The sequence below is a fragment of the Geospiza fortis genome, unplaced genomic scaffold (assembly GCF_000277835.1).
Source record: "Geospiza fortis unplaced genomic scaffold, GeoFor_1.0 scaffold12, whole genome shotgun sequence".
NCBI classification, from domain to species: domain Eukaryota; kingdom Metazoa; phylum Chordata; class Aves; order Passeriformes; family Thraupidae; genus Geospiza; species Geospiza fortis.
Window position 1 is genome coordinate 5,513,270 of NW_005054323.1, and position 20,729 is coordinate 5,533,998.

At 35.3% G+C, this 20,729-nt stretch overlaps 1 protein-coding gene across 1 annotated transcript in view; it reads right to left on the bottom strand.

Moving 5' to 3' along the window:
- CCDC171 (coiled-coil domain containing 171) overlaps positions 1–20,729 on the bottom strand; it is a 135,818-nt gene that overhangs the window by 22,367 nt on the left and 92,722 nt on the right. Inside the window, 2 exon segments of the mRNA XM_031056875.1 lie at positions 11,201–11,255; positions 13,874–14,019. Coding sequence (XP_030912735.1) covers positions 11,201–11,255; positions 13,874–14,019 — 201 coding nt within the window.

Genomic DNA, 20,729 nt, shown 5'->3' on the forward strand with positions numbered 1-20,729 from the left:
GCCGCGCGGATTTAACGCGCGCCTTCCACTGCCACACCAGTTATGCTCAACACGCCATATGATGCCACACACCCATTTTTCATTCTGTTTAGTACAAAATTTACAATGTCCGCCTCCTGGAGATCCCAGTAGTCAGATTATATTGTAATACAAACGGATAGACACACATACAAATATACGTTAGTACAAACGAATAGATTAAATCCATTCATTTTGCATACACTGCATCTGTTGAGTAGCAATAGTGAGTACTGCAAAAAAAAAAAATTACTGTTCTAATGACCTAATACACGGTCTAATACTAAAACGTATACTGAATATATCCTAAAACATATTCTGGATATATTCTAAATACATATAAATCAATAGATTTCCTAAGTATTATTTTAATAAATATCATGGTTTTTTAGAGGCTGCCTTGCCCACAAGAATGCACTGAACATGAATTAAAACATAAATCTATTCATTTAAATCCCAGATTACTTTTCTGTAACCACTTACAAAATTAAATTCTTGTAAAATGTTGATTATGAGTGAACAGATTTCAAATAATAGCAGAGCCTTTGAAATCTGCTCTGATTGAAAGAAGCATGTGCAAATCTACTGATACAAAGAAGAAGAGATTTTATTTTATTCGTTCCTCTGTTCTGTGGGAATAGGGAGCCCTACATTTCCCAAGTTGACCTAAAGAATTCCTGTCAATACCTGTGGCTGCCAAACATATGCACTATGATGCAATTTTTATAACAGGAAAGGTCCTCTACACATTTTTTGCACACATAGTGCACTAGGTTCAGGATACACAGTCCTGTGGAACAAACATACTCTCTAGAGTGTTCTGTCAGCATGTGTAATTCTGATCAGATGTTAACCTTGCTGAAGATAACAAAATACATTGCTTTAAATACACACACATGCACACACGCACACATACACGCACACACCTGATTTACATTTTTATAGCTTATATGCACAGCAACTTTTTGGTGTCTTTGCTGCCAGTATACACACAGATAAAAGAAAACATTAATGTGGATTAAGGTACTAAGAATTTATCAACATCAAACCACCAGTGTTTTGCCTTCTACCCTTCTGAACCGTAGTCAATAGATCTAAATATTTTACTGCACCCTGGCCAATTCATTGTTTGATGTTTAAAAACTCAAACAGAATCAAAGAAAATTTATTAAATTTCAGCCCCCAAATGAGATACTATTAGCTTTGAAAGTCAAGTTTAACTGCGATATTGATGATTCTCTTTTTTCTGTGACAAAATTCACAAGGGAAATCTCTATGTCAAAGTACAAAAGCAGATTGCTAATACTAGGGGGAAAAAAACAATGTATAAGCAATGTAGGTATAATATATACACAATACAGACAGTACAAGTCCCTTTAACCCTATTAGTTTCAAACTCTCTATTTCAGTATTGGGGTCTGACACTCACTGAACAACAAAATATAAACCCCATTTTTAAAACAGGTGCATTGTGGTATACAAATGCCACTAATACCACTACCATTAATCAGAAAAGAATGCTTCTTAAAGAGAAGAAAATATAAAAAAAATTGATATGAGGATTCACAATTAAAAAACAAACCAAATACTTTTTTGTGTTTGTAAATACTTAGATTGCAGAGAGTACATCTTATTATCAGTATGCATACCAGGAAACTGAAAATTAATACAAACTTTTCCTTTTGAAAAATACTCATGAGGGTTCAGGGAAAATTGTAAGAACAAAAGACTGGCTGTATGCTGTACAAGTATACTATATTGTTTCACTAGAAGTGAAAACATTCCAGGCTGCCTATCTATTCAAGGACTGGAAAGCTATAATGGTCATGCCTGCATGGACTCATGTTGGAGAGACCAGATCTGTATGAAATCTTAGTAAAAAACTAATTTAATAACTTCTGTCTATTGGCTTTTTGAGATCCAGAAAGAAACAACAGGAATTGGGAAACTGTATTTATTTCCTCATTCTCTAATGCAGTAAAAACAGTACTCACATATAAACTTACATTACAGAATCATGAGGCAAAGATAAAATGGGTAATTTAATTTCTTTTTTAAAAGAGGGTATTTTTGTAAGCTCAACAGGCAAAAGAACCATCCTTTGCAGCTAATTTAAAATGCATTTTTTAGAGCTTTTTTGTATTTAATGACTTTTTTTCTTACATATGAAATCTAAAGCAAGACCATTTTGTCTGAAAGTTCTCCTGAGGCTAGAGAGCTTTATGTTAAAATCTAAAACACCTAATCAGCTATGATTAAAAATGTCTAAAACCAGTTTCACTTCCCTATATTGTAAAATTATATAAATTTATATTTATCCATTGTTAGTGAAGGTTTTGGACATTTCCAATTTTGGTAAACATAATTTTAGCTGAGATTATGAGAAGTTTCAAGAGCGATTTTACACAGAATATAGTTAAGTATTGTGACAGTATGCTTCTAAATATCATCATTACATTTTTCAGTTTAGACATATATAAATACTATATGAAAACAGGCAAAATCACAAATCCACCCTCTACTACAATACTCATAGCATTTTAAAATAAAGAAGAAGAGTGACTTATGACAGTGTTTAACTTTTTAATTAATTAGGAGAGCAACAAAGAAGACAACACTATAGCCACTCAATTTAAAATCGATAAAGTACTCATTAATTCAGATCAAAGCTGAAACTGAATAATAAACTGAAGTTACATTATTGACTGAGCCAAGGTGTAGAATTTGATGGACTAATTCTACATGTCCAAAAATTAACTTTAAAATTTTCTGCTGCTCAAAATAATAGTAGTTTTGTCTGCAGTCCACTCTGGTGCTTACATTGGTTTTTCTGTGTACAGTTTGATGTGGTATATGCCAGTTATGCCAATAGAGACATGACACTAAATGCTAGGAAGTTGTAAAGGGTATTAGAATGTGCTCAGCCTTCCTAATGTTTTCCCAGTTGCTATCTGACTGATACAACAAACCTGAGATTTTAGTTTTTATTTTGTTCCTAATTCAATGCTTTCTTATGGTGAAAATAAAATAAAATAATGTATGGATATAAACTTCATAATATAAGCTATATATGAGAATATTTTATAAGTTCAAAGTTCACCAACTCTACTTTAAAAATACTTATTTTTAGGCTTATTTTTCTTTAATTTCCTACTACTTTTTAAATAGCATATCATCTGCAATTTAAAGAGCAGAACAAGATCTAGTGTGATTTGGTGATAAGCAAATGGAAAATAGTGATTTAATCTGTTTGTCTGAGATCACCATACTGCTGATATAACTGCAAATACAGAAATCAGTCTAAGAGTACAAGCAAAATGGTTTCTACCACACTGCTATGTGTTCTGCATGTGACATACAACAGACAAAAGTGCGTTTAGAATTTTTTAAGCAGAACAAAGCAGTTTGAATGCCAATCTTAGTCTTAACCACAGTCTTGCAAGTCTGTGGCTGATTTAGCTGCGTAGTGTCTGCACCTCCAGGGCAGCACGTTAAGTGGGGGCCATATTATACAGGTTTAAAACATGCACGGGACACAGTCCTTTGCCTAGGGAAGCATTTTAACAGAAATTAGTTACATAGTAACTGCTTTGAATGGGCAAGTCTTTGTTATAGTGTTATACAAATTACTATAGAACTAAGAAGAATAATATTTTATACATTGTTGGATAGAATTAAACCTTGATGAACACTGCCTATTTTTTTCACATTTAATATGAATTGCTAAAGTTTTCTTACTCTGTATCAAAAATACAAATGAATATACAGGAAGGAAGTTCCACCAACAATAATACTGAATAGTCTTGATAACAGTAGTTCTTCAAGTAAGTTGCTGATACAGATTATTTTCCTCATGATACATTCATATACTTTGGGCTCTCTAGAAAACAGTGATCAATCTAAGTGTGATCCATTTAAGGGAACACGGACCCCAAATTATTTGCTGCAGGATTTGGCACAAGTAATATCCAAAGAAGTACCTCCCACAGCACCCTGTCAGATCATAGACATATGTTAATATTGGTTGCTCTTAATACCAGTCTGAGCCTGCTCTGAAAGTAAGGAAATTACTACAAAAAGTGTATATTCATCTCATTGAATGAGTGCCTATATAATTTCAGAGACAATATTTTCCATCAGGATGTTTCAGCAACCAAGGATCACTCCTGAAGTCAAGAGACTGCCTGTGACAAGTCTGTGACAAGACTGCGTATCTTAAACTGAAGGCACTTTAAATTAAGCACCTAAAAACTGGAAAATTATAGACACAATTAGAGAGACAATGAGGTGCGGAATGGTATTTGGAACCAAATTCGTCAATTGAACTGCAAAAACACCCCATCAAGCCATTCTTTTTTTTTCCCCGAGAGGGAAAAAAACCAAACTACACCAAATCACAATGTATTTTGCTCAGACAAGAGTGTCTTATAGGACAGAAAGGGAAACTTTAATGGATACTTGTTACATGGCCATCACAGTTAGGTTTGAGTTATCATTAAAAGCCATCAGATCATTGCACGTTTATTCATCAAAAGAAATATGTCCTCAAGTCCAAGGGTCTGACTTCTGTTGATAATGGAGGTTTAAATAGCATTTTGACATACCTTAGTGTAGGTGGCCATACATTATCGCAATTAGTTATACGAATATTTACCTCTATAGAATAACTACTGAAAATCTCTGTATTAGCATACTGATTCAGTGACTATGCTTTCTGATTACTGCCATACAAATTTGTATTTTATTACAAAACAAGCCATTTCACAGGTGATTTCTAAGAGAGCATTAATTACTGAACAACAGTGTTTGTGTAAAGGAGATATATCTCATAAAATTGATGTTTTGGGTGTGCTTGGCTTTTTTTTTTCTTTTTTTTTTTTCCTCCCTTCAGGACTAGTCAAGATTATGGAAATTAATTTGCAGAGCAGACTACCATTCCAGACTTACCTATAAGATTAATTCAAGCTTTCGCATATTACTACATACACACACTGCATGGTCAGTTGAATAAGATATTAATCTGATCCAGAGTTGGTTTTTTGCAAATGTTGACCACAACACCTGAGGTTCTCTTTAGCTGCAAGATGTGCACTATAATACATCCCCTATGAAAAGGTTTCAGTGACCTTGGGCTGAAAATGAACCTATGTCAGGAGAAAATAACAGTTAATATAGTCAATAATTCCATAGTTTTCAAAACAAGGATTTCTCCTTACTGAAGGCAAACTATATATAAGTATTCAGCCTTTTAAAAAACCCAAAACAAACAAACAAACAAACAAAAAAAAACCAAAAACCCCACCTCCACCAACCAAAAAAAACCCAAACAAACAATCTACCAAAAATAAAATCAAATAACCACCTTAAAACCAACAAAGAAAACCAAAATATAAAAACAAATGCATCCTGAAATTAGTTACTTAGATACATCCAAACTGAAAACAGTTAAGTGCATAGATATGACATTCGCTAATGTCTTATCTTTACTTTCTGAAGGTTTTTAAATCCCTCTTGAGTGGGAGTACCATTTTTAGCTTGGCTAGGTCAGAATGACACTGAACAATATGAGTGATGACACACTAGACAGCTATATGGACAGAGTTGTCATCAGCAAGCCAGCTGTGCTAACACCTGTATGTCCTGCACAACTGATCTTTAGGAACACGGATCAAGAAAGTCAGATTGCTAGGAGGGGAAACAAAAGTCATTCATCAAACACTGAAATTAAGAAGCACACATTTCAGATGGAGGAGGAGAAAAAGTAATATTTTTATTGCATTTTTTTCTTATTACAGAGAAATAATAGCTGGTTTTCTACTGCAATCTTCTTACAGAAGTTATTTAGAATTTTAACAATCTAATTGGGTTTTCTTGGTGATTTTTTTGCATGTACACATACTCACTGTTTCAATAGGCTTGTGATAGGGCCAGTTGAGAACAACCCAGGACCACAGTGATGGACAGACTTTGAGCACACATATAAAGCAGGCTTCACACTTAATATTAACATGTCTAACACACAGAAGAACCATCTTGGGAGTTTCATTAGGTTAGGCAAAAAAGAATTAAGTTGAGATCTCTAAAATGAGGGCTTTTAAATAATTATTGAGATAACAAAATAATATGATGGACTATAGATCCCAGTTAACTGAGAGAAATGTGGTTGATCAGTATACCTGAATGCGTCAGGTCATATCTACTGGAGTCTGACAGAGATAGCTAACTTAAGTCTCATAAGTGTTCTCTTCTTCCAGGACTGATCAATTTGTGGTCTCATTGCTGCAACTAACAATTATTGCCACTTACACTTGAGTGTTTTTTCCAATGTAGTCACTTGTATATGGACTTAAACCTATTGTAAATTAATTCCTTGCAGGCCATAAAACTGTCATCATAAGGAAATGCATTTGATTACTATGGACCACATCAGAAATAACAATCTACTGGTACAAGTATTCAATGGCCCCACCCCATCTCCAACTGTATTATGTGACTGTAAAATATGTGCTGTATTATAAAAAACCCAAACCATTAATTTAGATAAAGAAATAGAATTCTGTCTTTGTATTTTTAAAAAATGTATTATGGGATGGATGGTACAGTGTTCATATTTTTTTTCAGTGATAGAGTCATGGGACCCAGATCTCGTAAAAAGTTTAGGGGCATTTCAGAGGAGACAACAGGGGTCACAGCGACGCAATGAAACACAACAGTGGATGGATTTCAAGGCATGACTGCTGACAGGTCTGCATGGAAGTTGTTCTGCTAGCTAGCATATGAACCTTTCAATCAGCAGAAAAGAAGTGCACTACAGAAGTGGACAAAGAATAATTCTTCTGTCCAAGTGCCAGAAGGAAAGGAGCACACTGGATAGCTGCTTTGATCCCAAGTGATCAAAGCACTGGTGTGCTGGTGTGTCCCAAAGTGTCAGAATAAGTAGGTTGCTAACTCTGGTATTGGGAAAAACAGTGAGCACGTTGTATTTTATTAGCCTGCTAAAACAGCCAAATCCTAAGCAGCCAGGACCGACTATGATAGACTAAATTTGTCAAGATTTTGATAGTTAAGAGTACAAGGAAAAACAAAATATTTTCTGTCACTTTGAAGGCTGGCTCACTAGAATGACTTCTCATGGTGGTGTATAGCACAGGCTATATGTAGAGAACAGAGATTTAGGCAGGCTGAAAAGGAGGCAGCTATAGCAGTGTACCAGGTACAGTCTCTGTGAGGACAGATGAGTACAGGACAAAGTTGGTTCTAGACATCTCTGGTTCCCGACCCACCACAGGTCACAGCTAAGCCCCACAGCCCTGCTGGCAGCCCCTCTGTGAAAATGAATTTAAGAATGAGAAAAATCCATCACACAGGGAGAGAAGGAGGGAACAAAAATACTGAATATCTAAGCCAGAAAAGAAGTGAGGCAGAAACACTTAAGGCACTGGATTAGGTATTTCCTCATAGCACAGAGGACTGTGTTGGGGTATATCCATGCCATATTCCATGAAGGATCCCCTTCCAGAGCAGGTCCAGGAAATTCTTCAGGATAGTTCCTGAAGGAATTAATGTCCATGGAGAGTCCACGCTGAAGCAGATATTCTTGAAAGATGGCAGCCCATATGGAGAGCCCACAGTGATGCAGGGAAACAGCATGGGGAGGTAGGAGCTGCAGAGACAAGTTGTTGTGGACTGGCTGCAAACCCCTGTGCCTCACAACATGAGCAGAGCAGTCACAAGTGAAGCTGAGATTAAAAGGCAGGGTAATGCTAATTTTGAAATTGTTTCTACCTCTCCAAATCTACTTCAAAAAATAAATTAAAATAGTTTCCCCAGGTCAGCTGTTTTACCTGTGATGATAACTACTGTGCAATATCTCTATCTACATCTCAACACATGAGCTTTCTTATCCTGTTTTGTTCCCCTGTCCTCTTGAGGAGGACTGAGAGACCATCTGGGTGGGCATCTGGCTGCTGGCCAAGGCTAATCCAAAAAAAGCACTCAAAGTGAGAAGCAATACAAGGAGAAGCTGAAGATTTCAGCAGAGATAGTGTAAAAATATTTCTTCCTCTGATGGGATTACAGGATCACAGAATATTCTGAGCTGGAAGGAACCCATGAAGATCATGAAGTCCACTCTTAAATCACTGGCCCATACAAGGATTGAACCCACAAAAGTGGCATTATTACCATAACTAATAGATGATTAACTACACATGTTAAAGAATCTAGTAATGGAAATGAATAGATTTAATGTCTTTTACACTGTTTATACAACCAGAATATTAAGAAGTAAAGAAGAAATAAATAATGGAACACAGTTTATCAGCAAGCATAACAAGGATTTATTTTATAACAAAAAATAAACTCAACGTTTTGAGAGGAAAGTGTTTCGAGAAATAACTTATTTTTCATACATAAAAAAAGGGACTGCCCATGGGTTTTAAAATAAGACATGTTCTGAAATGATTTTTCTTTTTATTAAAAGACATTTTAAGAAAACTTTCTATGTTTGAACTTCAAGTAGATTGAATTTCCTTTTATCACTCATCCAGTAAAATTTTATTTATTTCTGTTATCATTTTGCTGTTACCTTCTGGTCATCATCAGTATTTGAGAATAAAACTGAACCAAACCATAATCCTCTTGAGGTCTCTGTTTGTCCTTGGCAATTTTCTGTTTTGATTTTTTTAGTTTGTTAAAACCTTCACTTTGCATTTAGGTATCTGTCCACAATATTTAGGTGGTATAAGATGAAGAAAGATCTCTTATATTATCAGGAACTTTTGTGGAAATAATTCAGCTCCAGGCGTAGGATAAAGATAGCTAATGTGACAAGACCCAGGGTAAGACAAAAAATAATCTTCTAAAGAACATCTTGTAATTTATGAAGGACATGAAACTAGTTGCTAAAAATATTTTCTTTCTTAGCATATCCAGTGCTCAAGTTCTTCAATGGTTATGCTTCATAAATATTCATGAAGATTAAAAATGTAGCTCCACAATGGTCTTGAAAGAATCATTCTGGGCACAAGCCTGCCCAGGCACTTTTTGGCAAAGTCAAATATGATACCAGATATTCCATCCACTCATAGTGCAGGGCAGAAAGTGATGTAAATTATCTCTGGTCCAGTAGCATATTAGAAGCATGCAGAGAGATTGTTTCCCTCGGCTCTGATTTCTCCTACTTTTGTTTGCAGAATGTTACACCGCTATATAGCCAAAGGCAGATGATCTGGTACCCACATTGCCAACTTCCTGAATTCTTGTAGGGATAGAATATGGAGAGGAATGAGGCTACTTTAATGGATCAGAGTACACTATCTTATCCTGAGTCTAACTAAGATTACTAAGGATGTCTGTAAAATCCCTCTGAGATCTATAGGTAAAAATTTAGCATTATGAATTAATAATACAGATCCTGAAGTGATACAGTGGAATTTTGTGGATACTTGCTCATGAATACATCAACACAGAAATATCAAAACCTTCCATTTCAAACTCCTGTAAGTAAAGCTGCAGTTACTAGTAGTACTTGTCCAACTTCAGCTGATTCTGAACTTTACCCATTTTCTTTTGATGTCTTTCTTAAAACACAAGTAAATCCCAGAATTTCTAGTGGAGAAAGAAAGGCTTATGTTTCCTTTACTAGTACATAATCCATTTCTTAATGTTCTGGTTTTTTACTGGGTGAGAAACCCTTTAAGAACAACAGTGTAAACTTTATAGTTTACACATCAGCCATGTTCACTAATGCTAGGTAATTAGTTACCATTATGATGTAGGGTTTACATTTCAGATACTTCCCAAACAAAATCAATAATTTCCCTTTGTTCTTCTAGAAGAAATAGTATGTCAGATTTTGAATGATTTACAATCAATTTTTTTAGTTCCTGCAGAAAGGAGCATCCTGACATTTCTAATTCTTATGTTTTCTTATTCTTTAGGTTGACAAACCAGAAAGGGTAAATTATTTTGCTACTCACTAACGTGCTATGAGGGCCTAACAACTATGTACATCAAGAATTAAGAAGCAATATGTTAACTAAAATTTTCAGAAGAAAGATGGCTGTTTCTCAAGCAATTCACTGCCTCAGGTTAATCAGTACTAAGCATGTGGCCTTCTCTATATCCTTTCCCCAAACACTTCAATCCTAGTGCACATAATGGCATTGATTTCAAAATCAAAATGTAACTTTGCAATCCAGGACAATAAATTCTGAATGCCAAGCACATGTATCTCTTACTGCAAAACACAACACTTTCTGCATGACGTGAATTTTTATGCTTAAAGTATGAAAGTATGAAAAAGGTGAGGGCAAAAAGCAAGACAGTTTCTACCAGCACAGTTTGCTGCAGCTAAACCACACAGTTTTAGGTTCTGTCACTTTCTTGAACATTAAAGGAAAGAAAGACTTGAAAAAAGTATCTGAAAATTAAATTAGTTTTGGTGAACACAGAAACTAAAATGAAGACTAGATTCCCATGTTGCTGTGAATTCAAGATGTGATAAGGGAAATTAACACTCCAAGGTAATAAAACCACTTATTTTGCTTTGCTTTGCTCTAGACTAAAAACAGTTCTAAAACAATCAACAACTAGAGCTACAGTTAAAACAGTCCTTTTGCCTAAATAATTAACATACAAGCTTTGTTGGACTTTCAAATAATGCTATACCATGGCAAAACTGTGCCAGTCTAAGAGAATACTTAAGATTATTATTCAATTTAAAAAATGCCCTAAAAATATCATGAAAGTTTCTGACTACAGGTTACATCTTACTGCCTTTTCCTTATGTTTCATCATGTATCAAAGACTAAAGTAGCATGCACAAAGCCATATGGTTTTATGGCCACCATGCATGTGACATCACCAAATGACCTCTGGCTTACACAGATAGACTTAGCTCCATAGAAATTGTTAGCTATTTGGATATTCAACTGTCTTCACTTGGTAACTAGAAATAGTGATCTCAGCTATTAAGGGAAGAAAAGTGGAAGTTTGTGTACTATAAAACTGTACTTTACTTCACTAAAAATGAACAGTTTTTTAGGATAAAAGAAGTTGAAGGTGGAAATAAACTCTAAGAAAAGGAAGCCACCTTACAACTTCTTTCCTGAGCAAAAGCAGTGGTAAAACTTTCATATATTTAGAAATACAAATCAGAGGAATAATTTTAAATTCTTACCTTATGAAGAGTGTCTTCTACAGCTTTCATATGACTAATGATCAATTCTCTGTCTCTATTACAAGACAAAAAAGAGGTAGATCATAGAACTGAAACTCACCTGATTTAGAAATTAATTTTCTGCTACTTTTTAACTTTCACGTCTTTTCAAATAATTGTTGATAACTCATAGTATTATGTTTTTGTCTCTCCTTTTTATATCCCCAATGCAAACCTTAAAAAGTAGTTCTTGTACCACTCTTTGGAATATTTCCATATACAATTTGCTTCTGTTGTGGACTATCAAACTAGCTGTTGTTATGGACATATTCATGAACAAATATCATTTTCTTGAAGAGTTTTAGATGTAAAAGGCATGTTGAATGGAGTTATCTAGCAGGAAGAGAATACATTCTCTTACATTTCTAAAAGTCCAGCCAAATATCCTGTCCTTACAATAGGGAGGTTTGGAGAATGAAACAATTCTCTAATGCCCTTTTGTAGATTAGGGCTTCAGTAAGAAAGACAGCTCTCATCACCTACGCTGTCATGAAAAACCTTGGCCTCAACTCATGATTGACAGAAATAGAACTGAAGTTGCATAATACCATATGACTAAGGAGAAAAGAGAGCCTAACCATAGGAAGTCAAATAGAATCCATGTCAGAAAAGCTAATACACTTCAATATTCCACAACTGTCTCTTATTTTGTCAGCTATGTGTATATTTTGTTTGAGCTTTTACAATACCAGAATCCATAGAATCAGTATGATTTAGGTTGGAAAAGACCCTTAAGGTCACTGAGTCCAACCCTTACCTCAGCACTGCCCAGCCCACCACTAAACCATGTCTCCAAGGGCCACATCTTTTAAATACCTCCAGACTCTACAACTTCCTTAGGCCTGTTCCAATGCTTGACAACCCTTTCACGAGAGGATCTTTTCTCAATATCCAATATAAACCTCTCTTGGCACAACCTGAGGCCATTTCCTCTTGTCCTATCACTTGTTACTTGGGAGAACAGCCCAAGCCCCACGTCACTACAACTCCTTTCAGGTACAATAAGGTCTCCCCTCAGCCTCTTTTTCTACAGTCAAAATAATGGCATTCTTCCCCATGGAATGATGGCTGCTTTCTCATTTCTTGATTCATACTGTCTTAACAGAAAATACAGGAAGGTGGTCAGAAGAGTAAAATTGGCTTTTACATTCCTAATAAAGTCACATAGACTTTTCTATTTTCAGGATCCTGCCTTTCTTTGGACTAGATTGACAGGGTACTTGCTTGCTGGCTGGGGTTAAACCACAACAGAGAGAAATTACCAAAAGACTATTATATTTTTGTCAGGTTCACTGTTTCAGACACTTGTATTAATATTGCTTCTTACTCAGGAGGAAAGTGGAAAGAACTGCTAGCCACCACTTAAAGAAAATCAAGTCAGCCATTCTCAGAACAAGAACAAAAGACATCTTGCTGTCTTTTACAGCACTACAAAAATTTAGGAAAGAAACTGAAAGACACCCATGCATTGCCTACAATCACTTAGGTCATGGAATTGATATTAAAATAAGAGTTTCCAGATAAGACCAAAGTCTGTTTAACTACTTTGCTTACATGTTCCAAGGGAAGAAAAAGACACTTGCACTTTTTATGAAGAACAAGTAGAACAGTTTATGTTAGAACACAACATAGAGTTCTTATGGTAGAACAATGACTGGTTGGAAGTTTTCATGTCAAAAAACCATTTTCTGAATATAAGAATGACCATAAGAAATGATCCTTAGTGGAGTGCATAAAATAGATTGGGGCAGGGTGAAAAGGAGGAGGCTTTTAAAAACAAATCCTTCTTTGGGCCATAATCTGCTTTGATACACTTGTACTAAATAATATTTGTCATTTTAATTAGCTTGTTAAACATATCACTGATAACTATATTAATTACATTATTTTGCTGGTGCATAAGCCCCTTAAAGCTGCTAAGCTATTGTTCTTCAGAGGTCAAATCTACCCCACGTATAATGAGAAATTTTAATTTTAAATTGAACTTTTTTTAAATCTTGGCCGTGGACCAGTAATATTCAAAGTGCATACTACTGTAACAGTAATAGATAACAAAGTCTGAAAGGATTTATAATTTTATCTGACTACATAACTCTAAGAGGTTATTAATAATCTCATTCAAGTCAACGGAACAGTTTTTGACTACCAATACTTTCAAAAATGGTCCCTGCACATTTCCTTCCACTCTTCACGTTATAGTATAAAAAGGCATGGGGCTTACATCTAAATCCAAAGCTCTCTGAAATCAGAAGAAATATCTATACTATTCCACAGATAAGCCTCGGTCCAAAATGGGTTTCAACCCCTTTAGAACATACAATCATTCCTTAAACAAAGAGAATGTGAAGGATCTACCAAAGAGATGTTGTCAAATCGGTAAGGTAACTGGCAGACAAAATGCTTATGCATTTTGGACCAAGAATTTGTAGCACTATTATGGGGTAACTACAGAAAACGTAACGTGCAGTATCTTGAACAGTTTTCTTTTTCGAAGTCTATCACTGAATTTCAAAGAGAGACAGATGTACTTTTGTTTTCTAGCATTACATTAGCTAAGGCTAAAACCCTGTGCATGAAAGTGAGAATTGATCTTTTGTCCGTTTTAAGTGATCTCCCCAAGGTCCCAGGGCTCACTTGGCTGCCGTGCAGAGGGCACTCTCTGCATCGCGGATGCTCTCACTCAGCCGACGCTTGTCCTGCTCCAGCTGGGTAAGAAGTCTATTTTGCTGACGCAGAAATCGATCTCTTCTTCTCAGCTCCATCGTTGCCTCGGAGAGACTCTGCAAGCAGACAGAAAACAGAGTTACTTGTCAGCCCAAATAATTAACTTCAGTTTATGCCATAGGCTATTAAACAAAGTGGAAAACAGACTACACTGTGTAGTAGATTTGGACCATTCCATACTAAGGTTTTATGAATTCTCTACCAAAATATTACCAACTTAGAACCCTCCAGTTTTTAGTATATTGACTATGTACAAATATATTTATAAAATAAAATTATTTTTTGATCAAGCAGGGACATACACTATGCTACAAGAACTATATTTACAAATATCAGATCTAAACACAAAGGAAGTAATCAAGAGTACAGCTTTAAAGAACACAGACTATTCACAAAATTTAATTTAAAATAAATATTAAAGAAAGGAATTCACAATGAAAGGGAATAAGCACAGAAACATTTATTTAAATATTCTTCACTGTTCAGAAATTTCAGTAGAATAGATAATCTCATATTCTCTGTTAGCATATCAAGTACAATCTATTTTATGGTGCTTTCACTATTATAACATTAGTTTCCCAATATGCAAAATAGTATGTATATTTTCTAAACATTTCTCTCTGGCTTAGAATCAACACAACATGCTTTAATCAATTCAGATTAATCCAATAGGTGAAAAATAGCACACAGGACTAATTAATACAGAATCTGGCTGGTTGCTACTCCTTTCTGCTGGGATAAATCAATACATTTATAGACTGGAGTATTAATAATTTGATTTCATAATTTGTTACATTTTACTTACAGCTGTTAATTGCCTTTTTAGAAAGAAATTATAATCAGTGGTTCTAAACATTCTTTTACACATAGCATATTTCCTGATAGATTCTAAAATACAGAAGAGAAGGCTGCACAGTTGCAAGACTGAGCTCTTACGCACCTTTTTTTCAAAATTTATGGGTATATTTTCTGCTTGAATTCTAAGAATGCTGTGCATAATTTGTACTCAGTACATGTCCTGAGTACTGTGGAATATGGAGATGTACTATGTCCTGACTGTGGAATATGAAGATGTACTATGCTGTGGATGAGTATGAAGAACAGTATACATAAAATGCTGATAAAAATTTGGAGGGTGCTGAAAACTCCAGTAATCTGAAGTAGTTTCAGACCTCTTTAAGGGTCAGAGGCATTTCAAAAAGCATTATGATAGAGAAATTTTCTATAAAATAACAATCTACAGCAAAAGACTGCATAGTCCTATAAAATAAACTGTCATTTGTGGACTGGCATAAGTCTTCTTCTTACATTCCTAAAGAGAAAAGGCAACCAGTTACTTCAACAGTGGTGTATTTTGAAGGTACAGCAACATTACTTGAAGTCTTGTTCAGGAATTTACAAAATCTAAGCTGAAATTAATCACAACTGTTAGAAAAAAGCCTGAAGTTTATTTAAGAAACTCTAAACCCAGAAATGTTAACATTATTCTTGTTCAAATGACTGCAGGTTGAATAATTCTATTTTGACTCTTATGTCCTTATTTTCAATGAACAACTGATATATTTCCCTTAAGGAAAGATAAACACACAGATAGCATTCATCCACTGCACAAGGATATTCAAAATCAGAAGTTTTGTTTTCGAAAATTCTACCCTTAAGACACTGGCAGCCCTCAAATCCCTGTCTACACAGATGACTTTGTGAATTATCAGAATTTCAGAAATTTTACTTCCAAGAACTGAAATGTGCATTAGCATGGATAAAAGGATCCATCTCTGGTTCAAAAACAAAGAGCATTATCTTCTTCTAATTATTGTGTTTACTGTTTGCTTTCAACATTGAGGAAAGAGTTCTGAAAACCAAGTCAAGTAACCCCCTGCCCATATTCCCACCTCTGACAAATGGGCTATATTTGAACACAGAACTCTCGGGTTGGCTGCTTTGTTCTCTGCCCCGAGATGTGTGGGGTGGTTCTGCGGCAGCCCGCGCTCTGAAGAATGAGTCTGGACTCTTTGCTGTTCGATCTTCAGGTTGTTTATTAGTTCTTATCTACAAAGTTTTCTCTCTGCCCAGCTGAGGTCCGCTCAGCACAGCAGCCACAAGCACTCTCCACCGCTCCCGAGGCGGTGTCGTCTTTTATACTACAACTACGTATATAATATTTACTTTTAATTCCCAATACCTATCACGTATGTTAGACAGTGCATTTCTATTCTAAACCAATCCCCAAGTGCCAACATCACAGCAGAAAATGGAGAACAAGAAGAAGAAAGAAGGACGACACACGCCCTGATTCCTCCATCTTGCCCCCATAACCCCTATACCAAAAATCCTAAAATCTACATTTTCACCCTGTGAACACCCTGTTATTACACCACTCAAACCCGTGTGACTCTCACATCCCCATGCCAAGCTGACAATTCGTTATAAGGATCAAAGTCAAGCCACCAGGTGTTCTGGGCACCATGCCAGGATCTCCGAGCCCCTGGAGGAGTCTTCGGCAACTCTGGACATCAGGAGTGATGTGCTGAGTTCCCACACAGAACAAGGTCTCTGTTACCAATGCTTGGTCCAACCCACCTTTCCACCTGATTGAAAAATCTGGTTTTAAGTAGTTTCTGCTAGTATTTTCATGCAAGAAATTTTTGATGAACAGCAGATGCTGTTGAATGCATCTTAGCAGTCATAGTAGAGTAGAGAAAGATAGGAAAATAGGAACATTATGCATATTTATTTTATTTTTATTATTGCTATCCATCTGCAGGGGTTGAAGAGTTATTGGCTCCCACATAAATCTTTCATTACTGACCATGAATAGTAAAAAGACCCACTAGTCAAAATCTTCTGTGAGCTGCTAACTAACCTAGGTTACTCATTGCAAGGACATGCCTATTAATGAGGCAATAGCAGGGCCTAACTTCTTTAAGGGGCATGGTCAGCAATCCATGGTAGCTGGTGATGAAGCAATATAGAAATGGTTAAATCAAGTATCTCACTGAAGAGCTGCTCTATTATATTCAAAGAGAACCCCATTATTTACAGAAATCTCTAAAGGATTAATACTTTATCTAGTAACATTGCAATACCTAAACAAAATGGAAACTGATTTTAGCACTCCAAAAGCAGTTTCAGCAATTACTTGAAGCTTCTTGCTACAAGCCTTGGAAATGTTCAAATACAGTGTGGTGTATTATAAAATAATGGCTGGTAAGCCTCTTTTTTTGCTTCTTCAGATTGATCTAATTAAAACCCTTGATAAACTTTATGGACTCTAATATTTCCAGCTGAGTGACTGAAACCAAGAGGGTGTGCCTCAAGGCAGCAAGGCAACAATGATAAGCAGCAGGTTAGCCACTAATTTCTCAGCTAGGGTAGATTGTGAAAGTGTGATGTTCTGATATCCAAGAAAGTGTTCAGGAGAGAATAGGATAAATCAAGTTTAATAACTCTGCTCCTAATTGTTCCCTCAATGCTCCACTCTAATTACTTGGAGAACTCTCCTGACTGTCACCTGATATTAAGTTGTTGGAGGCTGAGTGTGGAGCAGTGAGATAATCAATAAACATTTAGTGGGGAGAAGAATGAAGATCCCGTTAAGCAGTGGGAACCTGCAGCACCCAAAGCCCTTCTGCTCATGAGAAAACCTATGGGAGAGCCATAGTGATTGCAAAGCAATAATCCAAAGCACTGGTTTTAGGCTTTGAGGCCTTTAGGCAACAGTACATTTGAGAAAAAAAGGTTAACACGGTCATCCTAATTACAGCCCATTTTCACATTCTTCATATATAAGCAAAGACAAGCCAATTAGGTAGAAAGGAAGATAAGGGAAGTTTTATTTGTATACTAATTAAACCCCTGATGAAATTAAAGGAAAAACATACAGCTCTGTAATTGTGTCTGAGAAAGGTCACTTCAGGTTCATTTATCAGAAAAGTACAGCCTTGAGATATTTCACTTAATCCACAATATAGCCCTTATTTTGCCCCCCAGGTCTTAGTATTTACAAAAATAAGAAAATTTCAAAACCTGATAATGCATTTATCTTGAAATGTTTTCTGTGGACAATTACAACTGTTAGAAAGTTGAGGCTAACTGTGATAAGAAGAATGAAGGTTTTAAAAACCTAGTATGTTTGCACACAGTTCTGTGAAGATGCTGAGCTTTCACTTTCAAGTACAAATGATTCTAAACCAACTTAGAAGCTAAACTCCAATTTATTAACATTCTGTAAGATGCCATTTATCTGTCTTTCTCAGGTTTTTAGGCATTCAGGTGCTAATTCAGACATCACTGCACTCCTTCCTCTCCAGTCTGTCAAATTCTCATAGATCAGTTGAGTTTTCATCAGAATCTTTAGAAGGAGTTTCCTTTAGAGACATTTAGATTTTTGACCTATTTTTCCTCACAAACTAAGCATGAAAAAAACATTTGTTGGAGAGAACAGCAAGCAACTGATAGCACTGAAGAAAAATCTCATTGGCTGTCTGTTGGCTTGGTCCTTCCACAAGCTTCCTTTAACAAGTTTAGGTTTTGCAGTCAGGAAACTTTTTATTCAAAGCCCATTACAAAAAGAAATCAAAGTTTAATATTGCAATTCTTTACACATACAAAGGACTCTATTCAAAAGATAACAGATGGACAATCACTTCAGATGAACAATCACTTCAGATGAACAATGACAGTCATAGAGTTTAAATTCATGCAAAGCATGTGTGACACATTTATACTGAGACTGTATTTTCCAAAATCAACTAAAGCTAGATCAAACTGCTTAGTAAATCAGATTTAAATTACACAGACACAACACAGCAGTACAAAATATGCAAATACACTGCAGTATGTGTATAATGAACTAACTTGTGAAATTGAAGATTTTCTCTTTCAGATGAAATTTTATATGTATATTCTCTATTTAGATGCAAAATATTACTTTTTAAAAATACATTCTGAAAGCTGTCCTACATCCACAACTAATATAATTTCACAATGAAAAGAAATATAGAAAGTTTAGCCAGCATCCATTCCTTCACCAGTTTAAATACACTTCCCATTATTATTGTTGGCAAATATAATGATCTCTGAGTGCCCCCCAGAAGTCTACACATAACCTAGAGCAGTTTCAAATGGTTCAAATCCAACAGGTACAAGAAGCTACATTAATATTTAATGTTTACCGTATTTTTAGTGTTCACCACTGCAATGCAAATAAAATACATCAGCTCAAACTATACAGCTGAAATTCCATGGGATGTTTTTTGAAAAGAATCTTTATGTATCAAGAAGAAATAGAAATTATTCTTCTTCTATCAAAAGAGTGGATTAAAAATCTTGGGGAAAAAAAGTTCTGTGACCAAAAAAAATCATAACTGAGACTTCTCATCAATACTTTAAAACAATCAAACACATCTAAGAAGTACATTGAGACCTATGTCAAGAAATAAGATGGATTTACACTTCTCAAATAGAAACTATCAGAATACTATATCTGGATTCACTGTGTGTTTCACAATGTCTGCAGTGGTGTCTTAAAACAGTTTGAAATTAACTTTATGTGGCTGATCTGCTCTTGCAAACAGAACTGAGGCTGACCACCCATGACATCCCTTCAAAAACAAATACTTTCCTATGCCCTTTAAATTGCACTAGGAAAAAAAATTATGAGCGTTCAAATGGAAACTTGAATGAGCTGTATCTGCATTGCAGGAAAAAAAACCAGGGATTTTCTCAACCTCTTTGCTACTGGACCTTCATCATGACAACAACAATCTTTTCATATGCTAGTATTGAGAGAAAGAAGATACTTGGTGAATTGTCTCTGAAGTATAAGATACAGCATGGAAGCAGTTAAAAGAATTTACAGATCTCAGTGTATCTAACAAGGTGCAAAATGTTCTTCTTGTCTTTGTTAGAGCCTTGTGTAATGAGGTCACAGAGCATGAGTTGGTCTACTAAGCAAAACAAATACCAACCAGCATAATCATTTTAATAAATAACCCACAAAATACTGGTGAATGATGCTTTCAGGCATATTTTCACATTTCTAACACAATGTCAGATACAATTGCTTGTGATTGTTTTATGTGAAAACCCCTCTTAATATTGGAGTACAAACTATGGTTTATTCAAATCAGTACCAAAAATGTCAAGCAAACATCTAAAGATGATTATGAGTTAAATGACAGTACATGTAGCTCTAAAAACAGTTGTGATATATGGCTACTGTACAAGATCTAGAACCCAAGCATTAAGAAACATTTAAATGAAATTTTATTTGAGAGTCATTCAACAGATGGGGAAGGGAAAATCCACACATTTACATTTTGCAAGAGATTTTTCTTACAAAATTCACTTGAAATTTGAGGCACTCATGTCATGGAAGCAAATGACATTCATCACCTATGTACGTGTAGACAACAGTCCACTTATTGATAGAAACATAGCCCTTAGATATCCAAGCAAGTTTAGGTACCTCAAACATCTCACCTGCAGTGATTCTGCATTACAGTGCATTACAGTGCCTCAGAGATTTTCAGCTACATTTAATATCTCTTTGCTATAGTGCAAACATTTCTCAATAGAAAATCTATTCTGATCAACAAGAAAGCAATCTATTTTTCAACTGCATTAGCTCAAGATATTTAGCAAAGTATGACTGAAATGCTTTGTGAAGTCATTGAGTTGTGTATGTTTTAAAGTTATTGTGAATTAAAAGAGTTTAGTAATTTAAACAGAGAAGCTTTTTCTGAATAATTTCATACAATAAAAT